The sequence below is a fragment of the Festucalex cinctus genome, chromosome 16, assembly GCF_051991245.1.
Source record: "Festucalex cinctus isolate MCC-2025b chromosome 16, RoL_Fcin_1.0, whole genome shotgun sequence".
Classification (NCBI taxonomy): Eukaryota; Metazoa; Chordata; class Actinopteri; order Syngnathiformes; family Syngnathidae; genus Festucalex; species Festucalex cinctus.
The window spans coordinates 284,476-308,573 of NC_135426.1; the positions used below are offsets into that span (position 1 = coordinate 284,476).

Here is a 24,098-nt window from a genome sequence, read left to right on the forward strand (position 1 = left end):
GGGGGAAAAATAGTCAATGTTCGTTCCAAAAAGGCAAGAAAATAAAAAAAAAAAGTTATTCCACAGGTGAGCACGGGGAAACCGCTCAGGGGCCTGGCGTAGGTGCGCGGCTCGTGCCTTGATTGGTCGGCGATCCGGCGAGGTTGATTCTCGCCAAGGTTGGTTTTGCTGGGCAGCTGTCCGAGTTCAGGTGTTTCAGCTCGGTCAGTACGCGCCTGCGTACGGGGAAGGCCGGCCGTTGGAGGTGCGTTGGCACTGCGGCGGAGCGCCACCGAATAGCACGTGAGGTGCGCGGCTTAGGTGCACAACCTTGAGCCCGGCGCTACGTTACAAGTTTACGCCGGGGCCGCGGAGTCCGGGCGGGCAAGCACCGATGGTGGAACAAAGAAAAAAAACAAAAAAAAAAGCAAAAGAGTCTTTATTCAGCGTTGCAGTTTGCACCTGCTTTGGCGTGGCGTGGAGCGAGGGTCCGCTCTCTGCTGCCAGAAAAAAAGGCCACGTGGTTGGCAAGTTTCTTGGAACAAAGAGTTCGCAGCAGGCTGGGCCACTTGCAGATCGTGCTAGAGAGTTTTTGGAGGAGGCGGGAGAGCAGGAGGAGAAGCAAGAGAGTGAGCGAGGGTCTCCTCGCCCTTTTTAAAGTCTTTGGGCGGGGCTCCAGTGGGTGGTGGCACACCCTTCTGCTCGCTCGGGCAGACTTTAAGAAAAAAATTATTAAAGAGATTAATAATTTGGCATTAAATTTGGTCAGTCTGGCAAATCAGTTTTCCCACACAACCCGTTTAACACACATCGTAATTAATGCATTATAAACTAACTTGTGAGGTAACTTCTACTTGTCTAATCTGACTGAACTGAGAGATATTGATTATCTTTCATTCTTTATGGAGTACAAATGAAATAGGATGTTCATACACACAAAGATATAACATGAATCATTCGTAGTTCAGTTGTCTGTCAAGAATTATCATGGTATAAATGTGTAAAATGCGGTTACTTATGTGAATTGTCACTAAGGATAGTTCCAAGTTTCACCACTTGGAGGTGCTGTTGCTCCATCTAGACGTTCCAGGAAGGGCGAGACGCCAGAATATCCTTTTGTGATTGATAAGAAGTCATGAACATTCCTTTGATCGGTCATTTGTGTATCCCAAACCATTGGAGCCATTTGTTCGGGCTCCGAGAAGACTGCTAAAAAAAAAATTAGAGGGTGGATTGGGCCATCGGCCATAGTTGTTACAAACGTGAATCAAAGTTGCCGTCGCTTCCGAGCCAGCAATCAGCGGAGCCGAGCAATACTCACCTCCTTTTGGCGGCCAGTTGTTGTAGAGCAGTGCCTGAAATCTCGGGTTGCACGTCCTCTTGTTTATCTCCATCGGCCAATAGGTCAGCAAATCGGAACTCAGCGACTTTATCGGGGTTTCTGCTCTAGTTAGCTGCCACCCTTCGGCTTCCCCTGCTTTTATCAGTGAACCTTTCCCCATTCTCATCCTGCAATGTTGGCAATACAGTATGCTCTCTCCGTCCCACAAACATTCACAAAACTGCGCCTCCGTATTCTCTTGCGGGGCCAAATCCCACTGCGCATACACTTTTATTCTAGGTAGGCTCTTTATTCTACAATATCCACATACCTGTATTTCAAGTACCTTAGCCGAGCCTACCTCACTTAAATCCGGCTTAAGACCGTCTAACCAGCCTTCGTCGGGTATATTCCACTGGCTCATCGACTCCTCGTCCCCACCACAAATTACGCAGGGCAAGATAGCCGATCGCCAACTAAAACCTTCTACTCTATTACTAATATATCCTCTTACTGCATTCATCCACAGCTTAAATGCCTTACCAACCATTATTTCCTTTTCAGTCCTCCGCACAATGACAGCTCCTTTCACCATAACGAGCTTGACAAAGGGCGGAGTGACTTGTTCCATTTTTTTATTATTTGTCTTACTCCTTAGCTTCAGGCTGAATTAACTGGTATCGGTTTTAGCTGCTCTACCCCTTGGAGTCCCTTATTCTTCAATCGCACTGTATTTCTGTCCAAAACGTCTTCAACGATGTCAAACTGATCATACTTCACTTTTACTGCCTGGTTATCAGATGGACCATGAGATTTAATCCACACTCTCTGTCCAACCTGAAATGGGCACTTTCCTTTCTGAGGGTTCTCTGTGCTTTGCATCCGTCCTACCTCAGGAGCGACAAAGGGGCGCTGGTTCAATTCCTCTGAAGGGGAAGGTCTGTCTGCTCTGCTCCTCCCATTCAGGTCCTTGACCAACTCCACCAATTTCTCACTCCATTCTTTTCCATTAGCATTTTTCCCGAGCCAACTTTTAACTAGACCAATGGTTCTTTCAGCCACGCCATTAGCTTGAGGGGTGTAAGGCGGCGAATAAGTTCTTATTATTCCCCACTTTTGACACCACCTGTCTATTGTAGCGTTTTTTAAATGAGTTCGAATGTCAGTTCTTAACTCCCTCGGTATGCCTAACCACATACAACCCTCTTCCAGCGTTTTTAACACGCTATTAGCATTCGCGTTACGTACCGCTTTTAATCCAAAATGTCCTGACATCGAATCAACAAGCACAACAAGATATTTCTCACCTTTAGTGCCGTTTACTCCCATGGGGCCTGCTACGTCCATGCAAACTGATGCCCATGGAACAGTGCTTTTAATCGTCAATCCGTCCACTCGTTGTCCTCGGCGTCCTGCATTATACTTATTACACAAATCGCAATCTCGTATAACTGAACGGATTTTCTTTTCTGGGATCCAAAGTTCCAGTTTCTCCAGCTCCCTCTTTGTGGGCAAGGCACCTCCATGGCCTAGCGCTTCATGTACGGCCTTAGTGACCTCACACACAAACTCATTCGGGACCACTTTTCCTCCTTTGGGGGTATTGTCCCATTTTTCTGCTCCTACAATTACCAATCTTCTCTCCTGGACGTATTTATCTATTTCATCATTTCCTCTCCAGTGACCCCCCCTCTTTAACGTGGGCTTTCTGGTGAACAACATCGATAGTCATATTTAACCTTAACTCGGCTATTTTCTTCCACAACTCAGCATGAGCGATTTCTTTACTCCTCGCTCCTTCAAACCCATTTTCTTCCCAAATGGATAAGTCTTCTTTGAGCGCCTGAGCGCAATAGTGACTATCGGTTATAAGTCTTACTCGACTCACGTGTAGTTTTATGGCTTCTAACAATCCTTCTAACACCGCTGTAGCCTCTCCTGCTTGGGCACTGCCAGGAGTCTGACCTTTCCGGCGGCTTATCTCTTTACCATTGTGTTTCAGGATGAAGCCCCAGTGGGCTTGCTGGTCTGCACCCTTTTTGGACCCATCCGTGTATAGAACCCATTCATATGGTTTCTCCTCACCATTTACTATTTTCGCCTGTTTTTTAGATATGGATTTTGCTGGTCCTATCTCTAAATCAGGGTCAAGCAGGATATCTTCCCACCTCCCCCATCTCACATTAGTTGCTTTAGTACTTTCTAGCGTGTAATCTTTACTGCTTCCGGCTTCCTAAATTTTCCAAACACCCCTCCGCGTAGCTTAAGAAATTTAGGTGACTTATCCATTGATGGAGCAGGAGTACCTGGCAGGTAATCAGCGGTCCCGTTGGTCCCTGGCTCCTCGTACCGAAATGTTATGCAGTTCCAACATTGTTCCCATGCTGGGCGAAATTCGGTACAAGTGTCATTTCGTGGGGCCGCCGGGTAGGTGAAATCAGGGGCGTCCTGGTCCGTCTTCAACCAGTATCCTCCTGTTGCATCCGGTAGTCTTGCACAATGTTCATTGAAATACCAAGCAGGATCTTCCTCTCCGATCTGGACCCAGTTTGCTCTGATGATCCTTTGTTCTTGCTTCTCCAGGCATAATAGGGTAATATTGACTGTAGAGTCGTTTGCTGTACTATCAACCCGTCGAATCACTCGAATTCTACACTCGGCTTTTGACTTTGCAGGGTATGTTGTACTTCTTTTCAAAATTTTTAGGGATTCATTATAATTCGTTTGGTCGAAGGTTCTAAGATAGGAATTTATCATTGCTATCTTCTCCCTTCTCCATCCTATCTCACAGGGGTTTTCCGTTCCGGCACCGCAGGCTGCCCTATTCTTTCCCTTCTTCCTTTTCCATTCTTCGCAGACATGCTTCTCCTCCACTTTCCAGCACGTCTGGTTAGTTATTTTAGTGGCGCCATGCCGTATTTCTACTAGGTCGATGGGATTAATTGGGGCCACGCTGTCGATGCTAGCTTTTCGTCTCATCCCTGCTCGCAGCGCTAACAAACAATATATCAAGGATATTACCGCGAAACAAAGTATGGTAGTCAACCAAACTCTTCCATACCCCCAACGTTGTCGCTGGCGGTTGACACGAAAGTTCATGTACACTCTGTCAGCTTCGGGTTGTTCGTGAACTGTGTCCAGCGGATCTTCATTTGCTGGAGTATCGTAGTGGTTCTCTAACCTTTTGCGCTTTGGTTGTCGTGTAATCGTTCCTCCATCGGAGTAGACATGCGGCCCTTCTCCTACCTCTAGTGTCAGGGGGTGCGGCACGTTTAGAGTCGCAGGTCGGGGTATGTCATACACCGGGGTTTCGTATCCAGGAAGATTCCATCCTTGGCGCTCGAGTCGTTCCTTTGCCTCGGCTGAACAAAGTTTTCCAGGTATTACTAACTTGCCACCGCTACCACCGAAATCTTGCTCTTCCTCCATCGCCTCTTCGTAGCCTCGTTTCATGCCTTTCGTTCTTTGGTTTTGTCCTTTGAGGACTGCTGTGTATTGATATCTCTTTAGCTCCTCCTCCTTTCCTTGGGGGTTGGCTTTCATTACACAGTTATCTTTTATATTTATTTTCAAATTGTCTCTACAGCCCACTGAGCCAAATTCATTTATTTTCAAATAAGAGGGGTTTTTATTTTACTGGTAATCAATTTTCCTAGCGTTGCTTAGTCTATTGATTACTTATCTTCATTATGCTCGGCCCGCAATTCAGCCAATCTTTCTTGCATCTGATTCCGCAGAAATTCTTGATAATCAAACAACAGGGCCGTTGAGGGTCCTGGTGACTCCTCCTGCTCAAGGTTCACGGGGGTCTGCTTGAACCTCTGCACCTTGGCTTCTACTTCCCCGATTTTCTTTTCCAATTGTTTAATTTTTTCTCTCAATTCTCTTTGCACAGCGTCACTTTCATGGAATTGCTGAACTAAAGACACCCAATATGGCCTAAATTGCCCAAGATCTATGAAAAGATTGTGTAGAGCCGGTATTAATTCTCTTAGGAAATTTTCTACCAATTCTCTACTTGCCTCTAACCTGGTTACTCGATCCTTCAGCTCAGCAATTTCATCTTCCATCTCCCTCTTGTTGTTACTTCTTTGTAGATGTGGAAGGCTGTGGGTTCTGGTGCCTGTTCCAAAAGCGTGACAGGACTATCTTGAGGACCTTGTGTTCTCTTACCACGTCGTCCTCGCTATCATCGCTCAACTCTAGCTTGTACTCTTTTTCTTCTGGCTCCTCCCCGTTAGAGGAGGCGCTCTCTCCTGCATCTGGCCCTTTCCTCCCTTCCGCCTTTGAACTCGCGGCTAGAGTTTATATTTCCTTCACCAGTACAACCCGGATAGGGACATCCTTGCCCCCATCTTTTCCTCGGGCGACCTCTAAGGTCGAAATTTTCCCCTGACCTGGGTTTCTTGTTTACGTCCTTCCCTAATGAATTAGCATTAAGTTTTTCTAGTTCTTCTGTGGATACCTGAGCTAGTACCATCAACTTCTCATTACTACTAGACTCTATTTCTTCATCTCTATTTTCACCACTATACCTTCTTGTCGGTTTACCACCAAGGCAATCCCCATAAAAAGTGCATTTGGGGTGTAGCCGTTTGGCTTCCTCCTCTGTACTCATTGATACTGCCATTCCCAAAGAGTATATACCCTCATAGGGTTTCATAGCTATCATAACTTTTACTTTTATCCAGTATTCCGTGTCTGACCTCGGATCCCTCCGAGGCGACATCGCTGGACTCACCTTCACTACTACTGTTTTAGCCTTATATTCCATTTTATCCAATGTAGCTTCCCTTACTATATAACTGCTACACATGCTACTAATATTTACTACTCTTTCTTGTGGGACATCAGGTAACGTTTCCATCGGAATCTCCCCTCGGGCTAATGCAACATTAATTAGCGTGGCCCAGGGTACCCTTGGTTCAATTACATACATAGGTTCAACGTGAATCAAAGTTGGCGTCGCTTCCGAGCCAGCAATCAGCGGAGCCGAGCAATACTCACCTCCTTTTGGCGGCCAGTTGTTGTAGAGCAGTGCCTGAAATCTCGGGTTGCACGTCCTCTTGTTTATCTCCATCGGCCAATAGGTCAGCAAATCGGAATTCAGCGACTTTATCGGGGTTTCTGCTCTAGTTAGCTGCCACCCTTCGGCTTCCCCTGCTTTTATCAGTGAACCTTTCCCCATTCTCATCCTGCAATGTTGGCAATACAGTATGCTCTCTCCGTCCCACAAACATTCACAAAACTGCGCCTCCGTATTCTCTTGCGGGGCCAAATCCCACTGCGCATACACTTTTATTCTACAATATCCACATACCTGTATTTCAAGTACCTTAGCCGAGCCTACCTCACTTAAATCCGGCTTAAGACCGTCTAACCAGCCTTCGTCGGGTATATTCCACTGGCTCATCGACTCCTCGTCCCCACCACAAATTACGCAGGGCAAGATAGCCGATCGCCAACTAAAACCTTCTACTCTATTACTAATATATCCTCTTACTGCATTCATCCACAGCTTAAATGCCTTACCAACCATTATTTCCTTTTCAGTCCTCCGCACAATGACAGCTCCTTTCACCATAACGAGCTTGACAAAGGGCGGAGTGACTTGTTCCATTTTTTAATTATTTGTCTTACTCCTTAGCTTCAGGCTGAATTAACTGGTATCGGTTTTAGCTGCTCTACCCCTTGGAGTCCCTTATTCTTCCATCGCACTGTATTTCTGTCCAAAACTTCTTCAACGATGTCAAACTGATCATACTTCACTTTTACTGCCTGGTTATCAGATGGACCATGAGATTTAATCCACACTCTCTGTCCAACCTGAAATGGGCACTTTCCTTTCTGAGGGTTCTCTGTGCTTTGCATCCGTCCTACCTCAGGAGCGACAAAGGGGCGCTGGTTCAATAACTCTGAAGGGGAAGGTCTATCTGCTCTGCTCCTCCCATTCAGGTCCTTGACCAACTCCACCAATTTCTCACTCCATTCTTTTCCATTAGCATTTTTCCCAAGCCAACTTTTAACTAGACCAATGGTTCTTTCAGCCACGCCATTAGCTTGAGGGGTGTAAGGCGGCGAATAAGTTCTTATTATTCCACACTTTTGACACCACCTGTCTATTGTAGCGTTTTTTAAATGAGTTCGAATGTCAGTTCTTAACTCCCTCGGTATGCCTAACCACATACAACCCTCTTCCAGCGTTTTTAACACGCTATTAGCATTCGCGTTACGTACCGCTTTTAATCCAAAATGTCCTGACATCGAATCAACAAGCACAACAAGATATTTCTCACCTTTAGTGCCGTTTACTCCCATGGGGCCTGCTACGTCCATGCAAACTGATGCCCATGGAACAGTGCTTTTAATCGTCAATCCGTCCACTCGTTGTCCTCGGCGTCCTGCATTATACTTATTACACAAATCGCAATCTCGTATAACTGAACGGATTTTCTTTTCTGGGATCCAAAGTTCCAGTTTCTCCAGCTCCCTCTTTGTGGGCAAGGCACCTCCATGGCCTAGCGCTTCATGTACGGCCTTAGTGACCTCACACACAAACTCATTCGGGACCACTTTTCCTCCTTTGGGGGTATTGTCCCATTTTTCTGCTCCTACAATTACCAATCTTCTCTCCTGGACGTATTTATCTATTTCATCATTTCCTCTCCAGTGAGCCCCCTCTTTAACGTGGGCTTTCTGGTGAACAACATCGATAGTCATATTTAACCTTAACTCGGCTATTTTCTTCCACAACTCAGCATGAGCGATTTCTTTACTCCTCGCTCCTTCAAACCCATTTTCTTCCCAAATGGATAAGTCTTCTTTGAGCGCCTGAGCGCAATAGTGACTATCGGTTATAAGTCTTACTCGACTCACGTGTAGTTTTATGGCTTCTAACAATCCTTCTAACACCGCTGTAGCCTCTCCTGCATGGGCACTGCCAGGAGTCTGACCTTTCCGGCGGCTTATCTCTTTACCATTGTGTTTCAGGATGAAGCCCCAGTGGGCTTGCTGGTCTTCACCCTTTTTGGACCCATCCGTGTATAGAACCCATTCATATGGTTTCTCCTCACCATTTACTATTTTCGCCTGTTTTTTAGATATGGATTTTGCTGGTCCTATCTCTAAATCAGGGTCAAGCAGGATATCTTCCCACCTCCCCCATCTCACATTAGTTGCTTTAGTACTTTCTAGCGTGTAATCTTTACTGCTTCCGGCTTCCTAAATATTCCAAACACCCCTCCGCGTAGCTTAAGAAATTTAGGTGACTTATCCATTGATGGAGCAGGAGTACCTGGCAGGTAATCAGCGGTCCCGTTGGTCCCTGGCTCCTCGCACCGAAATGTTATGCAGTTCCAACATGGTTCCCATGCTGGGCGAAATTCGGTACAAGTGTCATTTCGTGGGGCCGCCGGGTAGGTGAAATCAGGGGCGTCCTGGTCCGTCTTCAACCAGTATCCTCCTGTTGCATCCGGTAGTCTTGCACAATGTTCATTGAAATACCAAGCAGGATCTTCCTCTCCGATCTGGACCCAGTTTGCTCTGATGATCCTTTGTTCTTGCTTCTCCAGGCATAATAGGGTAATATTGACTGTAGAGTCGTTTGCTGTACTATCAACCCGTCGAATCACTCGAATTCTACACTCGGCTTTTGACTTTGCAGGGTATGTTGTACTTCTTTTCAAAATTTTTAGGGATTCATTATAATTCGTTTGGTCGAAGGTTCTAAGATAGGAATTTATCATTGCTATCTTCTCCCTTCTCCATCCTATCTCACAGGGGTTTTCCGTTCCGGCACCGCAGGCTGCCCTATTCTTTCCCTTCTTCCTTTTCCATTCTTCGCAGACATGCTTCTCCTCCACTTTCCAGCACGTCTGGTTAGTTATTTTAGTGGCGCCCTGCCGTATTTCTACTAGGTCGATGGGATTAATTGGGGCCACGCTGTCGATGCTAGCTTTTCGTCTCATCCCTGCTCGCAGCGCTAACAAACAATATATCAAGGATATTACCGCGAAACAAAGTATGGTAGTCAACCAAACTCTTCCATACCCCCAACGTTGTCGCTGGCGGTTGACACGAAAGTTCATGTACACTCTGTCAGCTTCGGGTTGTTCGTGAACTGTGTCCAGCGGATCTTCATTTGCTGGAGTATCGTAGTGGTTCTCTAACCTTTTGCGCTTTGGTTGTCGTGTAATCGTTCCTCCATCGGAGTAGACATGCGGCCCTTCTCCTACCTCTAGTGTCAGGGGGTGCGGCACGTTTAGAGTCGCAGGTCGGGGTATGTCATACACCGGGGTTTCGTATCCAGGAAGATTCCATCCTTGGCGCTCGAGTCGTTCCTTTGCCTCGGCTGAACAAAGTTTTCCAGGTATTACTAACTTGCCACCGCTACCACCGAAATCTTGCTCTTCCTCCATCGCCTCTTCGTAGCCTCGTTTCATGCCTTTCGTTCTTTGGTTTTGTCCTTTGAGGACTGCTGTGTATTGATATCTCTTTAGCTCCTCCTCCTTTCCTTGGGGGTTGGCTTTCATTACACAGTTATCTTTTATATTTATTTTCAAATTGTCTCTACAGCCCACTGAGCCAAATTCATTTATTTTCAAATAAGAGGGGTTTTTATTTTACTGGTAATCAATTTTCCTAGCGTTGCTTAGTCTATTGATTACTTATCTTCATTATGCTCGGCCCGCAATTCAGCCAATCTTTCTTGCATCTGATTCCGCAGAAATTCTTGATAATCAAACAACAGGGCCGTTGAGGGTCCTGGTGACTCCTCCTGCTCAAGGTTCACGGGGGTCTGCTTGAACCTCTGCACCTTGGCTTCTACTTCCCCGATTTTCTTTTTCAATTGTTTAATTTTTTCTCTCAATTCTCTTTGCACAGCGTCACTTTCATGGAATTGCTGAACTAAAGACACCCAATATGGCCTAAATTGCCCAAGATCTATGAAAAGATTGTGTAGAGCCGGTATTAATTCTCTTAGGAAATTTTCTACCAATTCTCTACTTGCCTCTAACCTGGTTATTCGATCCTTCAGCTCAGCAATTTCATCTTCCATCTCCCTCTTGTTGTTACTTCTTTGTAGATGTGGAAGGCTGTGGGTTCTGGTGCCTGTTCCAAAAGCGTGACAGGACTATCTTGAGGACCTTGTGTTCTCTTACCACGTCGTCCTCGCTATCATCGCTCAACTCTAGCTTGTACTCTTTTTCTTCTGGCTCCTCCCCGTTAGAGGAGGCGCTCTCTCCTGCATCTGGCCCTTTCCTCCCTTCCGCCTTTGAACTCGCGGCTAGAGTTTATATTTCCTTCACCAGTACAACCCGGATAGGGACATCCTTGCCCCCATCTTTTCCTCGGGCGACCTCTAAGGTCGAAATTTTCCCCTGACCTGGGTTTCTTGTTTACGTCCTTCCCTAATGAATTAGCATTAAGTTTTTCTAGTTCTTCTGTGGATACCTGAGCTAGTACCATCAACTTCTCATTACTACTAGACTCTATTTCTTCATCTCTATTTTCACCACTATACCTTCTTGTCGGTTTACCACCAAGGCAATCCCCATAAAAAGTGCATTTGGGGTGTAGCCGTTTGGCTTCCTCCTCTGTACTCATTGATACTGCCATTCCCAAAGAGTATATACCCTCATAGGGTTTCATAGCTATCATAACTTTTACTTTTATCCAGTATTCCGTGTCTGACCTCGGATCCCTCCGAGGCGACATCGCTGGACTCACCTTCACTACTACTGTTTTAGCCTTATACTCCATTTTATCCAATGTAGCTTCCCTTACTATATAACTGCTACACATGCTACTAATATTTACTACTCTTTCTTGTGGGACATCAGGTAACGTTTCCATCGGAATCTCCCCTCGGGCTAATGCAACATTAATTAGCGTGGCCCAGGGTACCCTTGGTTCAATTACATACATAGGTTCAACGTGTAGCGATAATTGGGTCGTCTTTTGGACGAATTAATAATCTGGACGTTACAGAGGTAAATTGTATTTACCTCGATAACCTCTGGGGCACCACGTTGTTTTTGCTTTGGGTTAACAGGAGCAAACAACGACCAAAATCCTTTCATCAGTCATTGATAATCTAAAGTCGCCACACTCGATATTCAGTGGTTCGTTGTACTAACAAAAGAATAATAATCCACTCGGAAACACAGATGACTTAGGCGGAATAATGTTCATAAAACATGCATTTATTCACGATTGCTACACTACAGAATCAAAACAATGCCTATCTAACTATTCTACCGTCAGAAGAAAAGAAACAAAATAAAGCGAATGAAAATAAGGAAGGAATGCAAATGAATGAGGAAACAAGGGAAAAGAGAAATTTGACCTGCCAGATCTGTGATATGTTTCAAACGTAAGTTGCACGCAGTGGTACCAATTTTGGAATCAAATGCAGACTTACGAGCATCGTTTGCGTCGAACGAGCAGAAAGGTCTTGAAAAAAGGGGGAAAAATAGTCAATGTTCGTTCCAAAAAGGCAAGAAAATAAAAAAAAAAGTTATTCCACAGGTGAGCACGGGGAAACCGCTCAGGGGCCTGGCGTAGGTGCGCGGCTCGTGCCTTGATTGGTCGGCGATCCGGCGAGGTTGATTCTCGCCAAGGTTGGTTTTGCTGGGCAGCTGTCCGAGTTCAGGTGTTGCAGCTCGGTCAGTACGCGCCTGCGTACGGGGAAGGCCGGCCGTTGGAGGTGCGTTGGCACTGCGGCGGAGCGCCACCGAATAGCACGTGAGGTGCGCGGCTTAGGTGCACAACCTTGAGCCCGGCGCTACGTTACAAGTTTACGCCGGGGCCGCGGAGTCCGGGCGGGCAAGCACCGATGGTGGAACAAAGAAAAAAGCAAAAAAAAAAGCAAAAGAGTCTTTAGTCAGCGTTGCAGTTTGCACCTGCTTTGGCGTGGCGTGGAGCGAGGGTCCGCTCTCTGCTGCCAGAAAAAAAGGCCACGTGGTTGGCAAGTTTCTTGGAACAAAGAGTTCGCAGCAGGCTGGGCCACTTGCAGGTCGTGCTAGAGAGTTTTTGGAGGAGGCGGGAGAGCAGGAGGAGAAGCAAGAGAGTGAGCGAGGGTCTCCTCGCCCTTTTTAAAGTCTTTGGGCGGGGCTCCAGTGGGTGGTGGCACACCCTTCTGCTCGCTCGGGCAGACTTTAAGAAAAAAATTATTAAAGAGATTAATAATTTGGCATTAAATTTGGTCAGTCTGGCAAATCAGTTTTCCCACACAACCCGTTTAACACACATCGTAATTAATGCATCATAAACTAACTTGTGAGGTAACTTCTACTTGTCTAATCTGACTGAACTGAGAGATATTGAGTATCTTTCATTCTTTATGGAGTACAAATGAAATAGGATGTTCATACACACAAAGATATAACATGAATCATTCGTAGTTCAGTTGTCTGTCAAGAATTATCATGGTATAAATGTGTAAAATGCGGTTACTTATGTGAATTGTCACTAAGGATAGTTCCAAGTTTCACCACTTGGAGGTGCTGTTGCTCCATCTAGACGTTCCAGGAAGGGCGAGACGCCAGAATATCCTTTTGTGATTGATAAGAAGTCATGAACATTCCTTTGATCGGTCATTTGTGTATCCCAAACCATTGGAGCCATTTGTTCGGGCTCCGAGAAGACTGCTTGAATACACTCCTTCGGCAGACGCATAAATTCCTTTGTCACCTGGTCAGCGGCTTCAAAAGAGTTTTGTTGGTGGCTGGGTGACCACCTGCAGAGCTGACCAGGCTTGGATCCTGTCTGGGCAGTGGAATATTCATGCACTGCAGAGAATTTGCTTTAGGAGAAGCAAACTTTAAAAAAAAAATTAAAGGGTGGATTGGGCCATCGGCCATAGTTGTTACAGACCCCCCTTCGCCAAGCGGGAGGAATCTTCAGGATGTCCAGGTTGACGGGTCCAGATGATGCGTGGCCAGGGTCCAGGCTACGGTCAGACGGCCGGAGTCCCACTCACGCTCTGCTGCAACACTCAAGACATACCACTGGTGCAACCTTCCTCTAACCTCTGCCTGGTTATGTGTATGCAGGGTATGTCTGTGTGCTTTCAAGGTGTCTCTATGTGTATTCAGTTAACAGTGTGTGTCTAACTTGGTACTGTGTCAGCTAACTGAGGGACTCGGGTCCCAAAACAGGCGCGGGCCTGGGAAAGACGCAAGACGCGAAATTCCAAACAAAACAAAAAAGGGAAGAAAACTTTTCCTAAGGCTATAAGGCTAGTATCATATAATGAGTAACTAGGGGAAAACGAACAGCAAATTAAAGAAAAGAGAGAGAACGACGAAGAGGCTGTCGCCTTCTAAAACTCAAAAACCCGGGGCTATATTACGGGCCATAGCTCTCTTATAAAGATGGGGAGGTTGTCTCAGGCACCTGCGTGTCGGTGCAAATCTCCACCCCTGGGGGTGTTCGTCAAAAAAAGAGAAGTCTTAGGTCGGTTAGCGCGACACTATCGTTGCTAGGTACTTAGTTATCGCATCTTCCTATAGCGTAATTAAACACCCAAAAAGTCGTGCGCTATCCAAGAATAACTGAAGGAAAAGGGAAAAAAAGGGAGGAGGGGAGAAAAAGAAATGAAAGGAAAAAAAAATCAGAGTATCCTCGGCAGTCGCGCTAGACTAAGGGAAGGAAGGCAAAGGGGCTTAGTTAGATTAGCTAGACTCACTAACGCTTTAAAAAGAGTACTCTGACCTGCTTTTGAAGGCCTTAAGTACGGGGGAGCTTTTTATAGCTAGCAAAAACTGATTTCACGCAGCATACCATTCATAAGTATTATAACACCTTGAGTGTACATAATCTTTTGAATTCAAGTTGCAAATCGTTTTATAGTTGTCTAGTCTAGTTCTGCATAATGCTATCGGTGTTACAGCTAGGACCGTATCCTTAAGTGTTGCACCAAGCGTCTGCAAATAAGTAGACAAACACAGTATGCTAACTTCTCGCAATCATTCGTAAGCAATCCTGGTTATTCAGTCAAGGCAATTTCCGCTGCAAGTCCGGGTTCAACCGTTTCTGGCCAACTCACCACAGCGGTCATGCACACATCAGGGTCGTCATCATATCACACCATCCTCTCGCAATCAACAAAGACAAGCGGATTAGCGTCGCTCGGTGTGGTATCACTTAGGGGTTTGGTAGGTGCAGCGGGGTGTTGACCCCCCTTTTTCACGTCTGATACTTTTAAACATCGTAGTCAGCTAGGTCGGTCGACGGAGTTTGGCGCGTCTGTCGAGGGTGTCGGTCGGGTCACTGACTCGGAGTCAGCTGGTGACCCTCCTTTTGTCAGTTTCGCGCGTATGCTGGTCCTGAGATTCGCTCGATCGCGTTCTCAGACGTTCAAACCCGCAGTGACTTTTGATCTGGTTTCGGTGGACCCACCTCAGTTGGTCCCCCTGACGTCCTTTATTCATCCTAATTTGATAGGCGACGGGTGACAGTTTATCGATAATTTCATATGGTCTTGCCCACCGGGGAAGAAATTTTCGGGCGATGCCCCTCTGGGCACGCGGAGTATTAGCATTTGGTTGCGCGAACAAGTAGTACCATACTCGATCACCTATTTCGAACTCGGTTCGTGAGGCTTTCCTATCGTAGTTTTCTGACCTTCTGCACTTTGCTTAAGCTGTTGTTGAGCAAATGCAAACGTGGCTCGGAGGTGGGCTTGCAAGTCCTCCACGTACTGGGAGGCCGTGTATGCCGTGGCTAGGTTTGTTTCTCCTGGCTGATACATCAGGTGCAGGGGGAGCGTCATTCGCCGTCCGGTCATCATTTCAAAGGGGGCCACCCCTGTGGATTCGTGAGGGGTGGCTCGAATCGCCATGAGGATCAGTGGGAGTCGGGTGTCCCAGTCCCGATGGTTGGAAACAACAAACTTTTTCAGCAAATTTACCACGGTGCGATTAGTCCGCTCCACCTGTCCTGATGACTGCGGGTGATGGCTAATATGCAACTGGGCCTTGATTCCGAGCATTTTCCAAAGTTGTTGCATTACCTCGGCTGTGAAGTGGGTTCCCCTGTCTGAGTTAACCCGTGAGGGCAACCCAAAGCGGGAGAACACGTGGTTCATCAGCAGGCATGCAGTGGTGTGTGCGGTGTCGTTTGGAGCAGGCAGGCATTCTACCCACTTGGTGAACGCGCAAACTACTGTAAGAAAGTATTTGTTCCCTCTCAGAGATCTGACCAGTGGCCCCAACCAATCAATTTGGAGATCAGACCATGGGAAGGTGACTCCTTTCTGTTGGAGTGGTGCTCGGTGACTCGGGTTTGCTGGCTGAAATTGGCAGCAAACCAGGCATCCTTTGATGTAGGTTGCTACATCATTATGCATGCGCGGCCAGTATGCCACCTGTTGTAGTGCGGTGACAGTGGCCTTGAATCCGCGGTGGCCTGCATAAGGCGCGTCGTGGGCGTATGTTAGCAAGACCCCCCTTTGGCTCCGTGGAACCACCAACCGCAGGGCAGGCGGAGACCCGGAGTCATAAACCAGAAGCCCCTTAACGAGACGCAGCCTTTGCAGCACGGAGAGCAAGTCTCTGAAGTCGCTGTCGTCACTCAACGCGTCAGGCGACACGGGGTTGGCGACAGGATCAGAAAGGTGCTGAATTATTTTGAAAAGCGCGGGGTCGCCGGCCTGTTGGGCGACCAAGTCGGAGGTTCGGATGGGCGGTACGCACGCCACGGGCCCCGTAGGGGTTCGTGTGGGGGCGTCGCGAGACTCAGCGGCGGTCGCAGCGCGGCGGCGCGTGAGAACGTGGACCTCCAGGGTGGGCTGGATGCCCAGCCAAGCTGTATCAAATGTCCAAGGAGTCCCGTTGAGGGCCCCTTGTTTGGCTAACGTGTCCGTTAGGTCGTTAAAATGTTTGTCAGGTCCTGGGACTTTTGAGTGTCCCCGGACCTTTTTCCAATAGACATGCATATCATTGGAGGAAACCAAATGGTCGCATGTCAAGATGAGGTCGCGGTGTTTAACGGGTTTCTTCGCTGACGTAAGGAAACCATTTCGACGCCACACCGGTAGATGACAGGTGAAGGCGAGGCGGGCATAGTTTGAGTCAGTGCAGATAACCAGCACCGTGACACCGTGTTCAACTGCCAATTTGAGTGTAATCAGGATGCCAGCGATTTCCGCATATTGAGAAGAGTGGGGGCCCAATTGGAATTGCAGTGGTTTGCACTGTGTGTCGTCGACCCAAGCGATGCCCACCCCAGCCTGCAGCTGGGTTTGGTGGTGGTAAGAGCAGCCATCCACGTAAGCTGTAGGCATGTCTTTGCAGACATGTTCCTCAAAATAGCGGTGACGCGTGAATTCCGGCATCGGTGCCACGGTGACGTCTGTCGGCGGGGTTGGGGAAGTTGACACACAGTTCTGGCAAATTGCTAGATCGGTACCCAGTGGTAACTTTGCATTTTTCGTGTACCGGACTCGAACATCGTAACTTTGTAACGCCATAAGCCAGCCGGCAATGCGCGCGTTCGTTACGACGCCGTCTCGAATGCGTTGGTTGTTAAGAAAGGTAACCGGATGATGGTTAGTATCAATCGTTACTTTTTGGCATCCAATATAGTTTGAGAAATGTTTGCCCATACTGTGGAAAGCAGGGCTTTTTCGCAGTCGGAGTATTTCAACTCGGGGCCGTTCAACGTTTTACTGGCGTACGCCACGATGCGTTTATCCTGGTCGTACATTTGGTATAGACCCGCACTCAAACAGTGGTCGGAGAATCCTGCTTCCAAGAAAAATTCCTTGTTGCTATCGGGGTACGCGAGACAGGGGGCGGAGCCCAGCTTTTGTTTTAGCATATTCATTGCGTTGTTTTGTTCGTCACCCCAATCGAAGGGCGTATCTTTCTTCAGCAGGTTAGTAAGAGGGCGTGCTATGTCAGCAAAGTGTTCAATGAACTGGCGCGAATAGTTGCACACGCCAAGGAAGCTGCGCAATTTTGACACATCGGTGGGGGTTTTGATGTCAAGAAGGCCTTGAATACGGCTGGATTGTGGTTCAATCCCGTTCGGCCCAACCAAGATCCCCACGTAGTTGACCTTCGTGCGACACCACTGACCTTTCAGGAGGGACAGTTTGGCGCCTGCAGAAGACAGCTGTCCAAGAACGTGGTCGATTTCCATCAAGTGGTCATCCAAAGAGGAGCTCCTCATCATAATGTCATCGACATAAATGAGGTTGCCCCTGGTGGCGGCGTCAGGGCACGCCTTGTTGAGGAAAATGTTAAATTCGGCTGGCGAGTTGGCGTAGCCGAATGGACACCGGTTGAAAGTGTACTGTTTGTTGCCAAAGGTGAATGCCAACTTGTATTGATCCCTGGGGTCTACTGGGATCGTCCAGAACCCCAAAGCCACATCGATGGTGGTGAAGAATTTGGCATCTCGAACCTTGGGAAGTTCCTGTTCAAGTTGTGTCATGGGCCATCGCGAAAGAGGAACCTGTTGGTTCAGTTTGCGATAGTCAATGGTTGGTCTCCATGTGCCGTTTGGCTTCAAGACTGGCCACAATGGAGCCGAATAGGTGCTGTTACAGGGGCGAATGATGCCCTTTTCCAACATGACGTCGATAGTCTTCGTAAGAAGCTATCGGAATCTTGTACTGGCGCACGAAAGTTGGAGGAGCGCCGGGCTGAGTCGGGATGCGGACCACATGTAGTGCCGTTGTCAGGTTTAAACACAATCTATGACATTTTTAAACTGCACAAATGAGGAGACAGACAGTAAAATGAGAAAAAACAAGGCCTTTACTTGTACAAGGAGAGATGAGCGAGAGATGTGTGCTGGTCACAATCCTCTGGCTCACTCTGACAAACATTCACATTTCTTATCTATTTCATGGAGTTCGCTAACAAATGGTCACAAAGGGAGGTGGAGACATAGCAGCGGTGTGGCATCACAAAATAAACACAGGAGACATCCTCTAACCATAAAACTTTTTTACGACCACTAATCCCTGAAGGCTGTCCATTTGTCCTGATGCGAAGTTCTTCATTCCCACATTCCAGATGTCCTTGACGTCCTTAGGTTGAATACACATACAGCAACCCAAACTGATAGTGAAATACTGAGTACATGCTTTAAAATTAACTCTGCAATAAAAGAGAAAATATGGAATAATATATACATAATAATCCTAACATTTCCCCCCTGTTATTACATATTTACTCAAAGTCTCATACCATGTATTTGTTAAAAAAGCAAAACATCACCATCACAGTGCATAACACAAATTTTTCCCATAACACAAATAAGTCCTTTGTCAACACGATCAATACCACATAGAGCATGACGTAACATTTCTCTTTCCATCATAAAACGCCATATTAGTAAAATTATCATAAGCACAATATAATTCAACGTGTCGGCTTTTAAAATACAATCAATGTGTTGTTGCTCTAATGTGTGTACATTATCCAATGTTTAAAATCCAGTGTGCGCAATGTCCAATGTTTCTGTATGTAATTCTCAGCATTAATAATTCAAACAGCTGTCTCTCTCCCTCTTCAAGATGGCCACAAAAACAAACATCAAAATCAAAAAGACAGCCCCAACTGTCTGATCGCATCTTACTCTCCATTCGATTCAGGAAAGGGACTCGTCTCCTTGAATTGTCCCTTCTGACACATCATGCACAATAGACAGGTCCTGGACTTCGCAGCGGTTGGGGGAACTTTGAGGGTAGCCAACAATAGGCGCTTTCACACCAAAAAGCCCAGGAACTTTGAGTTCATGGTAGAGTCAGTTCCGGGTCCGAAGAACTTGTGAGCGGCCCACGAGTTTGCGTTCACACGGCATGAAAGCAGGCAGGGTAGTTTATTCAAATGAGACTGATGACGTATGTCAGGGGAGGAAAAAAAACAGCACTACCCCGCCTGTCCAGCAAGTGGCGGTACCGGTAAAACTGAATGACAAACAACCAGTGTGACGTTGAAAAACGCGACCTTTGACCCTCCATCGCCATTTGTTACGATACAAGGCATATCATCTTTTCGTTTTCCTTGTCATGTTGTACAGAGTTGTGTTTGCAGCAATTAGAACTTCACGGGAAAGGTTGATGAGAACCATTGGGACCCGCCGTATTACCACATCAAGATGAGAAATGGGCAGGACTTGCTCACTTGGAAAGACAGTCAAACCTGCAAGCACGAAGACGTGCACTGGTAAGGTTTAAACACAATTATACGAAATTTATTTCACATCGGAATTAAGCTGTAACATGTAACGGAGCTCCCCTTGCAAGGTGGAGAACACGAAAAAAAAAATGAAGTTACAGAGTGTATTAGTGCCTTAAACACAACGTATGACTGGCGCGTTCAGTTGCACGTTTACTTGCGTGTGTCCCCGCGCGTCGGTCGTTTGTGGATATTTTGTCGTACTTTCTGCCATGAAAAGGGCAATCGCTGGAAACTGGTGTTTCCTGCCTAGTTCTCGTGCAATTCACGGCAAAATAGGGCTTGATGGCGAGTTGCTGTTCACGCTACATGTACGCTGCGTATTTCATAATACCGTTGGACCTGGACGTATTGTTAGTCTGTCCGCATGTTTTGTTTTTTGTTTTTTTCTGTTAAACACATGATTGACCGATCCAAAGTGTTGAAATGGCTTGCTTTCTTTGACGATGCACGAATGTTAGAACAAAGGTGCCGGGATTTTGGGAAAAGTGCTGATTTTGGAAGTGTCAGATTGCCACCTCAAGCCAGTGGTTTATCATAGGGCCATAAATTGGTGCATATTCCGCTATTTTAAGGTATTCTGTCATGTAAATCACAAGGCTGTTGCACAAAAGTAATTAATGTAGATATTAACATTTATTAATTTGTTGTGTTTGTTTCAGATTTGCCACTTCTACCAATCTGGGTGTGTTCCGCGCAGGGAGTGGAAGAACATCAGAACCTCTGAATGGTGGGACGCTGTAATTATGTTTGCATTACTGTTTGTCAAAAATAAAAACATTAAAAAGAATTCATTGAGCATAAGTTTTTATTCGTGTGGAAAAAAAACCAGAACCACAAAAGTGATATGAAAACAAAAGCATTTATTACTTATGCATTTGGCTTATTTGTGTCCACAAGTCTGTTTTGGACTGCCAGGAAGCCCATTTGGAACTCTCTGTCGTGCCTTTGTTCAACCAGCTCATGTGCCACGTGTTGATCTTCCTTGCGCTCCTCGCTTCTGAGGTCAACTTCCTCCTGGTGCTGCTCGCGTCTGAGTTCAAGGTCCTCCTTGTGCAACTGCATTTCTTCTAAGAACATTGCACTCGTGGACTCCCCCTTCTTTTCATCAAATTGGTGCAGGTATTCCAAAAATAGGTGGTCTCGGTCCCGTGTCCGCTAACCTATAGGGATGTAAATGTATAATGAGTGACAGTAAATACTTTTGATGAGCTTCCAGTTACATGACTTTGAACTTATTGGAACTTGACAAAGGGGCAGGAAACTCTGTTCGAGTGGCGCAGTTTCTGCTTGTGGACGGACCATCCTCGCTTGTACCTTCCTAACGCATCGACTTAAACGATTTCAACAGATTCGTGCAATGAGTAAGAGTACAGTACAATGATTTAGGTAGGGGTAAAACACGGCACTCACGTTAATGTACTTTCATTTTTCATAGTTACAGAACAGAATATGCCACACTACATTGCCAAATATGGCGGCATGCACTTGAAGCTTTTTTAGGCAATACACACTAGTAAAATTGCAGGAATGTAACTTTTTTTTTTTCCCCTTTCTCAATGCACCATTATGAGTGAAATGAAAATTGTATATGTGAGTATGAGGATTTATTATTGTGTATGCCTATGAATTTCATGTACATACGTTAATGACAAATGCACGCATGTGTTAAGGTGCAATTGTTTACACAAGCAGGATTACACATTTTCTTTTAGTACATTCCAGTAAAAGAAAATGTGTAGTAAATTAATACATTCCAGTAATGTACTTTTTTTTTTTTTTTTTTTTTTATGAAATGAGTCAGTAGATATAAAGAATGGGTAGGACTAGACAAGTTTTTAACTTCTTTCTACTCCTTTGAACATGTAAACTATTATGAATGATTACAATAAGTTTCTTCTTTCTTTTAAAATGTTAACTGCTACTCATTTGTTTATAATGTCCAATAAACAAACAAACACACTGCCTTATTCAACGAAGCAAAATTAATTGTGAGTGGGGTGTTGCTTTAAAAGTTTTAAATGAAGCTTTTGAAGTTATATAAAATGAAATGAAACATACCAGGACTGTTCAGGGAGGCATCATAACGTAAAGGAGAGCACAGAGAAGGTCCAGCTGTAAGTCACAGTACATAACATTATTTTTCAGTTTCCCTAGAACTGTTTATGAGTTGTTGTTGTTTTTTTTTGTTTTTTTTATGAGTTGTTAGGTGATGAGGCTAACAAGTTAAAACGATTTAGTTACGTTGAATGCAGAGCTTTGTATTAAGGAAAAAAAAAACAGAACAAAAAACGAAGTGGTTGTTTTGCTTTTAACAGTGAATAGTATGCCTAGCTTCCACACGTCCTTTTTTTTTTTTTTTACTGGACATTTACCTGGACGGGAGAGCAAGGCAGAAGGCTCAGGAACAGCTCTGCTGATTCTGCTCGTAGCCGCGAATGTTCACTCACTTCATCATTTGAAGCTGTATCAACATCATGTACATCCAATGAGTAACAGTGAATAATTTCGATGAGCTTCAAGTTACATGACTTTGAACTTACTGGAAGTTGACAGAGGGGCGCAGCTTCCGCTTGTGGATGGACCATCCTCGCTTATCCCTTCCAACGCCTCGACTGGAACTGTATCAACAGAGTCATGAACTGAGTAAGGGCACAGTGCAATGATTTAGGTGAGGGTGAAACACGCCACTCACATATATCCTTCCATTTTTCATTGCCACAGAACAGAATATGCCACACTACATTGCCAAATATGGCGGCATGTACAAGCTTTTTTAGGCAGCAATACACACTGGCGTATCCAACGAAGTAAAATTAATAGTGAGTGGTGTGTTGCTTTATTAGTTTTATATGGAGCTTTTGAAGTTACATGAAATGAAATGAAACATACCAGGACTGCTCAGGGAGACATCAGAAGGTACAGAGAAGCTCAGAGAAGGTCCCGCTGTAAGTCAGAGTACATCACAACAAAGGTCAGTTTACACTGTTAGACGGCATACCTTTTATAGCAACGGATATTTCACCGTGACCGTCAACTCCCCTGCCAGCGAAATTCTCGCGCGATTCATGGCAAAGTAGCGCTGGTATCGAGGTGAAGGTCACGGCAAAATATCAATTTCGAGTCATTCTTCTTACGTTTTCGTTTCCCCAGAACTATATACGAGCTGTTAGGTGATGAGACTAACAAGTTAAAACTCTTTAGTCGCGTTGTACACAGAGCCTTGGCTTAAGGGGAAAAAACAAACAAACGAAGTGGTTGTTTTGCTTTTAACCGTGCATATCATGCCTGGTTTCCACACGTCCTTTGCACAAAGCTTTCCAATTTCGTCATCACTGGAAGCAAGGCTATTTCGGCATTAGCTGCCTACAATACTCTTCATTTACTAGGTTAATTGATTTAGGAATGATTTCACAACATTACATAGGTTCGGAGCTGGATGCGTGCCTTTGCCAAGCTTAAGCCATGTTACGCTAACAACTTAGTGCTAGCGCGGTGTAAAAGCCACGTTAAGACCGCGCAGCGACCTAAACGAATATATAAATACAAATGTTCATGAGGCAATTCTGTCTTACCTTGGTGTGTTAGCGTGTCTGTTGTTGAGGAATCCTCGCCCACTGCCGTGTCCTCGCACATAACTTCCAGCATTGCAATTGCAGAGTCCTTTGTTTTACCGGTTGTACACCCCATCCGGTGGCCGAGAATGACGTCCAGTCTTTCGTACCATTTATTAATTTTGCGGTCATTTCCGCTTCGGCTGTTGTGGTCCTTGAGTTTTTTATAGTCCTGTTTGAGTTTCTTGAGTTTTTCCCTTACCTGCCTTTGTGTGTGGAAAATGCTAAGCTCTTCTAGCTTCGCGGTTATCAATTGATAGACTTTATCGTTTCTTGTGGCACTTTCAAATTGTCGTTGGGTCTCCTCGTCCCCGTAAATGCTCAGGGGAGCCTGCACTTCTTCGTCCATCCACCTATCGGTTTTTTTAAATCCTTCCATTTCCAAAACGTTTGGGGGGGAAAATCGTCGCGCTCTCAGCAGTGAAAAGTAAAAAAGAAATGGCGGCTTTACCGCGAAAAACTCACCTATCCAAAACACACCTCCTCGTCCAGTCAACCAATCATGACACACTTCACAACACGCCCCCACTTGTGTAGTTCAGGGTACACCGAAATACCCTCCTCTTGCCTAGGTACTTAGGTAGTACCGTTTCGACCCCCCCAGACCCGGAACTACTTTTGTGTGTGAACGCAAACTTTGGACAAACTCCCCCGGAACATAGGGAAGTTCCTGAATAAGTTCCTGCGGTGTGAAAGCGCCTATTGTGCTCCCAAAGTCTTCACTGACTTACTTGGTCAGACTTTTTCACAGCGAGTCAAGCTGCTTGTTTCTCCTCTGACCTCACTTCAGTCAGGCTTCGCTCCGCAACCTGGCAAGCTGTTAGTCAATGATACCTGTTTTGTGCCATGTGATAGGTGAATCTAGGAGAGTCGTTCAGCGATCTTCACAACCTTCGGGGCCAACAACACTTACAAGGGCCTTCCCACCTTAGGCTGGACCTTTAATCAAAGTCAGTCACTACCCTTGATGGGAGGTTTGCCTTCCTG

The 24,098-nt window shown here is 45.9% G+C and overlaps 1 protein-coding gene across 1 annotated transcript; it reads right to left on the reverse strand.

Annotated features, from left to right (window-relative positions):
* Positions 1 to 19,690: 19,690 nt before the first annotated feature.
* On the reverse strand, positions 19,691 to 23,805 carry LOC144002980 (uncharacterized). Its single transcript, XM_077498665.1, has 6 exons — positions 23,073 to 23,805; positions 22,390 to 22,443; positions 22,041 to 22,118; positions 21,873 to 21,961; positions 21,559 to 21,612; positions 19,691 to 20,660 (listed from the first exon to the last, which is right to left on the reverse strand). Exons 1-5 carry the CDS (start codon positions 23,488 to 23,490, stop codon positions 21,568 to 21,570), a joined length of 684 nt encoding a protein of 227 aa, XP_077354791.1. The 5' UTR covers positions 23,491 to 23,805; the 3' UTR covers positions 19,691 to 20,660; positions 21,559 to 21,567.
* Between the last annotated feature and the right edge of the window lie 293 nt (positions 23,806 to 24,098).

Coding starts and splice junctions, on each gene's coding strand:
- LOC144002980 (XM_077498665.1), bottom strand. CDS start 23,490: ATGGAAGGATTTAAAAAAACCGATAGGTGGATGGACGAAGAAGTGCAG. Junction 22,444..23,072: donor AGACACGCTAACACACCAAG/GTAAGACAGAAT, acceptor TCTGACTTACAG/CGGGACCTTCTCTGAGCTTC. Junction 21,962..22,040: donor CGCCCCTCTGTCAACTTCCA/GTAAGTTCAAAG, acceptor ATGTTGATACAG/CTTCAAATGATGAAGTGAGT.